This window comes from Ixodes scapularis, unplaced genomic scaffold (genome assembly GCF_016920785.2).
Source record: "Ixodes scapularis isolate PalLabHiFi unplaced genomic scaffold, ASM1692078v2 PGA_scaffold3__209_contigs__length_174095766, whole genome shotgun sequence".
Taxonomy (NCBI): Eukaryota; Metazoa; Arthropoda; class Arachnida; order Ixodida; family Ixodidae; genus Ixodes; species Ixodes scapularis.
In genome coordinates this window covers 127,948,172-127,954,171 of record NW_024609868.1, presented here as the reverse complement: position 1 = coordinate 127,954,171, position 6,000 = coordinate 127,948,172, and the positions used below count along the sequence as shown (strand labels likewise).

The 6,000-nt window shown below is 51.2% G+C and overlaps 2 protein-coding genes across 2 annotated transcripts; both read right to left on the bottom strand.

The window, feature by feature from the left end:
- Nucleotides 1-583: 583 nt before the first annotated feature.
- On the bottom strand, nt 584-1,178 carry LOC115315220 (NEDD8-conjugating enzyme Ubc12-like). Its single transcript, XM_029974445.4, has one exon. It carries the CDS (start codon nt 1,082-1,084, stop codon nt 584-586), a length of 501 nt encoding a protein of 166 aa, XP_029830305.2. The 5' UTR covers nt 1,085-1,178.
- A 268-nt stretch (nt 1,179-1,446) lies between these two features.
- LOC120836931 lies at nt 1,447-2,382 on the bottom strand. The gene has a single exon (XM_040206031.1). It carries the CDS (start codon nt 2,380-2,382, stop codon nt 1,525-1,527), a length of 858 nt encoding a protein of 285 aa, XP_040061965.1. The 3' UTR covers nt 1,447-1,524.
- Between the last annotated feature and the right edge of the window lie 3,618 nt (nt 2,383-6,000).

Sequence of the window (6,000 nt, the reverse complement as noted above, 5' to 3'; positions counted from 1 at the left end):
GCGGGCGCAGAGATGCGCTCCGAGAAGAAACCGAAATCTAGAAACGCGTCCTAATTGCGTGCTTTTTCAGAACGCCGTAAAATGCTGCCCCTGCCTTATATTAAAAAAAAAAGAAGAAAAAGTTGATTTAGTGGTTTTTGATAATGCTTAGCAAGTTTTTCACGGAAAACCATATTTTTATTTAAACTAAATTGCGTCTTTAATAGTAAATTCAAGTTAATTATTTAGCTAATTAGTATGGTTCTCGCAAATTCTGACGTCTGTTGGGGCTGAGTTTGTTCACAGAAAGACTCTCCCTTTCCTCAACCACCCTAATTGCAGGAACTCTTGAAATCCATCGCTGTAACACGCGGCTTTGTTAATAAAATGTCGCGTGAGAACAAGCCCTTTGTCTAGTTTGCTTGGTCCCCAGGTAACCCTCGGCGAGCGCAGCTGGTTTCCGCCGAGGCGTAGCTCCTCACGCGGACTTACAACATCACGGAGTGAATCATAACGTACCAAGTGATAGTGGGAATATTGCATCAGAAGAAAAAAATAATAATAAGTAAAAGGCGCAACAAACCTCCTTCCCTCGTGTTTGAATTCAGTCGCCGGAAGGGGCTGCTAAAAACAGTCTCCGATTGTTCTGCAGCACCTCGGCGGCGTCCTTATTCAGCGGGTCCTCCGGGTTGGGTTCGAGGAAGAGGTACTGGAGCCCATAGACGATGGAGTTGATGGTGAGCACGGGCTTCCAGTCCTCGCGCAGGATGTTCAGGCACACGTTGCCGTCCAGGTCGATGTTGGGGTGGTACACCATTGTCTCGCACTTGACCTTGGGCGGCTCGTGCGGGTAGTTGGCGCTCACGCGGAAGCTGAAGACGAAGCGTCCGCCGCGGTAGAAGCCCTCGTCCGGACAGATGACGAGCTTGAAGCTGAGCAAGTCGTCCGGGTCGGGAAACTCCATCTGACATGTCTTGGGCAGGTTGAGCTCGTTGATGTCTTTGGTGATCCTCAGCTGGGCGGCCGAGGCGCGTTTCTGGTTGCTCGCCTTGCCGGTCGCTTCGCCGTCCTTTTGCTGCTGCTTTAGCGAGAACAGTTTGATCATTGTGTTTTGCACGGGATGCCGACGCGCACCAGCACCACTTACGCCTATTCCACAGTTGTTGGGCTACAACAACCGGATGCTACCTCATTGACCGGATGTTTGAACGGATAGGTAACTGTGGCTTGGCCGCCGTTCGTATCGGTAGATAAACAAATAAATGCAAATACGTTTTTCAGAGCGGGCGGTGACTAGCGCCACCTATTATTTTTTTTTAGTTGGGCGATTTTGCGAAATTTATATAATAATAATAATAATAATAATCTTTATTTGCAAGAGCAATGTAACCCCGGGTGGCTTGCGAGGCGATGACAGAAAGGCGAGAGCCCGTACACTAGAGTGCCTGTCAGCCAACCACCCGGGGCATGAAATAACAAAACAAACAACAATAACAGAGAACGAATAAAAACAAAATGAAACCGAACAATGATCATGGCGTAGAATCAGTTTAGGTGCTTTGACCGCGAAAATGCACGGCGCAAGGCAGCGGACTCGTCACGGTTGTTGGGGAGTGGAGATCGAATCGACAGGGGGGCCGCAAGAAAGTCTTCGAGGGCGGCGGGGAGTACGGAGTGCGAGTGGCGCACTGTTCGGGCGTGCAGGAGTTCTGGCTGCCCGGATCGCTTCCCGATCCTGATGCATGAGTGGAGGTGGGTATCACTCATGGACCCGTCGAGCAACCTACAAAGGAGCCCAACCCGAGCCACTGTCCGGCGGTGGCAGAGGCTTTGCCACCCAAGGGCCCTAAGGCGAGCTTCATATGGCGGCACAGGAACTTGCCGGCCCAACATCCGAGTATGAAGTGTTCGAGTAGCCCGGCGCTGCACGCCCTCCAGCCTGTCGATGAGGTGAGCCTGGAAGGGTCCCCACACGGAGCAGCAGTATTCCAGACGAGGCAGGACTAAGGCAGTGTAGAGAGCGCGGAAAGTTTCATGTCCCCAGTTCCTTGAGACACGTGTGACAAAGCCAAGAGTCCGCCGGGCCCTGGACACAGTGTCTGCAATCTGAGGTGAGAAGTCCAGAGTTGAACTGAACACAACCCCAAGGATTGGGAGAGACTGAACACTAGGAATGGGAGAGCCTGACAAGTAGTATGCAGGAGGAACGGTGGAACAGCTGTTGGAGACTCGCATTGCAGCACTTTTGTGGAAGCTAATTGAGAGGCAGTTCGTTCTTGCCCAGCAGGCAATCTGGTCCAGGAGACTCTGGACACCCGGCGTGGAGGAGGGTACGTCTGCTGGGGCCAGAATGGTGGTGTCGTCTGCATATTGCACCAGCAGACACTCTTGCGATGAAGGCATGTCGTTCACATACAAGAGGAATAATGTGGGCCCCAGTACTGATCCTTGGGGTACCCCTGAGGTGACAGCGAACTCATCGGAGGCCTTCCCATGGAACAATACACGGTGGGAGCGACCGATAAGAAAGCGGCTCAGCCAGAGCAGCAGGGGGCCACAAATACCGGATTGTGCAATTTTCTGGAGGAGGATAGAGTGGTCGAGGGAATCAAAGGCGTTGCACAGGTCTAGTTGAATGATATCAGTTGAGGAACGGTTATCCAGGTTGTTGCTTATGTGGTGAACAATAGTAGCGAGAGCTGACTCACAGCTTCGGTTGGGCCTAAAACCATGCTGGGAGGCAGAAAGAAGGCCGTTGTGTTCCAGAAAGCGAAGAAGGTGCTGGTTGATGGTGCGTTCGAAAGTGCGGCAGAGGATAGAAGTAATAGAGATGGGCCTGTAGCTGGAAGGGTCGTTGAGAGGTTTCCCTTTACCCTTGTGAACTGGTGTCACAAGGGCCTTCTTCCACGCGGAGGGCACGTAGGAGTGGTCGAGAAAGGATTGGAAAAGTGAGAGCAAGGAGAAAGATAGGTAAGGGAATAGGGACTTGATGAAAGTAGGGGCGAGCAGGTCAGGCCCAGCACAGTGGGAGGGCCGGATCAGTCGGGCAGCTTCATGCAGGTCGTCGAGGGACAAGTACAAATTTGGAAGGCAGGTTACAGGTTGGGAGGTGGAAGCTTCGATAGTCTGCACAAGAAGGTCGGGATCTGGAGTAGAGGAGTTGTGGCTGAAAGCAGAGGAGAACTGTGAAGCGAAGAGTTGGGCTACGTCCCTGGGGGACGTGATGGGGTGATGATAGTTTCGAGCTCAGGACCTTGTTATGAAAGCGTTTATTAACGACTAGTTAATACAACTGAGAAGACCGAGTACTGAGTACGAGTTCGACAAGCTTGCCTCGACATGGCAGGTCACGCTGCTTGCTCTGTGTGTGTCTCTCATTGGTCAACGGTCCCAAGCCGCTTGCGCGATACTCGTGCTCCCCCTCGGTGAGATGGCTCCCTCTACATCTCCCTTTTTCACTCATAAATAAAATTTGTGTCGCGGTAGAGGGCTGGTTTTTGTTTCGCTCTCTGGCTCCTGCGAAGAGCGATGCTGTTCCTTCTGCGCTGTATGCCCTTGTCGTCTTGAACAATGTATGACCTTGGCTGCGGGGCTCCAGCGAGTATGACAGCCGTTGAAGGTAGACGTCTTCTCCCGCGTGTAATTCAGGTAGAGGTTTGGTGCCTTTGTTGTAGTACCGTTGCCGAGTTCGTTGCTTGACTCTCAGCCGCTGTTGTACCTTGCTTGGGTCTGTGCTTGTCCCTTGCAGTAGAGATGGATGTGTAGGGATTTCCGTCCTGGTATGTCTGTTCATGAGCCTTTCAACTGGTGATCCTAGAACTCCATCCCTGGGAGTGTTTCGTTATTCGAGTAGGCCATCGTAGTACTCTGGCGTTCCGTAGCTGCACTTGGTCATGAGTTTTTTCGACTCTTGCACCGCTCTCTCTGCCATCCCGTTTGACTGAGGATAATACGGGCTGGATGTCACATGTGATATTCCTCGGTGCTGCAAGGACTCTTTGAAGTCGGCGCTGTTGAATAGTGGTCCATTGTCAGTAACCAACCTGACAGGTAGACCATGCACGGCAGACGTTGCAGGCAACATTTGATTATCGTCTTGGCAGTGGACCTTTAAAGCTGGTGCACTTCATAGAAAAAAGAGTAATAGTCCACCAACACAATGTAGTGGTGTCCCGAGTGCTGAAACAAGTCCACTCAATCTGCCAGGGTGCGGTTGGCACTGGATTGTTCACAAGTGGCTCCTTCTGCTGCCTCGGCTTGTGCTCCTGCACACGCTGCAATTTTCTACCACCTGCTTGATGTCATTCTGCTTTGCAGGCCAGTAGAGAGCTTCTTTAGCACGATGGAGCGTCTTCTCTACTCCGCTGTGAGCTTTGTGAAGCCTTGCCAAGATGGTGCTCTTCATCTCTTCTGGAATGACGAGTCTATTCGACCTGAAGAGTAAGCCCTCCTCCTCATGGATTTCATCCCTGTACAGCCAATATGTCTTTAATGGGCCTGGAATGTCTTCTTTGTTGCTCGGCCATTGGCTCTTTGCATACTGCAGCATGGTATTTAGATCCTTGTCCCTGCTGATTGCTTGACGACATTCTTCCAGTGTTTCATCTCACAGGGAGACACTCCAAGACATTCACATCGAAGACTTCAGCCTCTTCCTCCTTCGAAGGGTTTCTTGACAGCGTGTCTGCAATGTACAGCTCTTTACCAGGAATGTACTTCACCAGCAGGTCATACTTTTGTAGGGTCAGTCTCATCCTTTCTAATCTGAGAGGACATTGATTCAGAGGTTTTCTGAAGATCGCCTCAAGTGGCTTGTGGTCCGACTCCACGGTAACGGTTTGCCCGAAAATGTGGTCGTGAAATCGGCTGCATCCATGGACAATCGCCAACAGCTCCTTCTCGATCCGGGCATAGTTCTTTTGGGCGTCATTTAACGACCTCGATGAGTAGGCTACTGGCTGGCCCTCCTGAAGCAACACTGCACCCGTTCCTCTGGAACTTGCATCCACTGACAGAGTTACTGGTTTGTTCTTGTCGTAGAACCGCAGAGTCGGTGCGACAGTCAACGCTGTTCGAAGTGCTGTGAAGCTTTTATCGTGCTCTTCTGTCCAGGACCAGGCCGCCTCTTTCTTCAAGAGTTGCCTTAATGGTGCACTTGTGTCGGACATGTGCGCGATGAACTTGCCAAGGTAGTTCACGACTCGTAGGAAGCTCTTCAGTTCCCCAACATTTGATGGTCTTGGGAGAGCAAAGATGTCTTGTACTCTCGTCGGGTCAATCGAGAGTCCCTCAGGTGACAAGATATGTCCCAAGTACTTGACTTTGCTTTGAGAGAACTTGCATTTCTCTGTGTTCAGTCTGAGGTTGACCTCACGACACCTCTGCAGCACGGCTTGCAGTCGACGGTCATGCTCCTCTTCCGTCCTTCCCCAGATAAGAATGTCGTCGACCATGATTTCAACTCCGTCGAGACTTTCAAACACCACATGCATAGTCTTCTGGAATACCTCGGGAGCTGACGATATGCCAAAAGGCATTCGGAGAAATCTGTATCTCCCGAACGGTGTTGCAAATGTGCAGAGGTACGAACTCGGTGTGTCTAGCTTGATCTGCCAAAACCCCGTGGCTGCGTCGAGTGACGAGAAGAACTTGGCTCCCTCCAGTCGTGCTGCTATGTCCTCCAGTGTAGGCATGCAGTAGTTCTCTCGCATGGGAACCTTATTGAGCTCTTGTGGATCGATGCACAGTCGGAGTTTATCCTTCTTTTTCACAACCACGATTGGGTGGACCCACTCTGTTGGTTCTGTCACTTGTGCAATCACCTTCTGTTGCACGAGGTCATCTAGGTGGCTTTTCAGCTGGTCTCGGATGGCTACTGGGACTGTACGTGGCTGTTGCGTAACACCCTGAGCATCTGACTTGAGCTTCATGTGATACTTGACACTCTTGATTTCACCAAGTCCATGGAAGACGTCCTCGTGTTCTTTTACTGTCTGGTTGCAGTGCTTTTCCGCTGACGCT

Excerpts from the sequence above, each read along its gene's own strand:
- LOC115315220 (XM_029974445.4), bottom strand. The coding sequence starts at position 1,084 with ATGATCAAACTGTTCTCGCTAAAGCAGCAGCAAAAGGACGGCGAAGCG.
- LOC120836931 (XM_040206031.1), bottom strand. The coding sequence starts at position 2,382 with ATGCCTTCATCGCAAGAGTGTCTGCTGGTGCAATATGCAGACGACACC.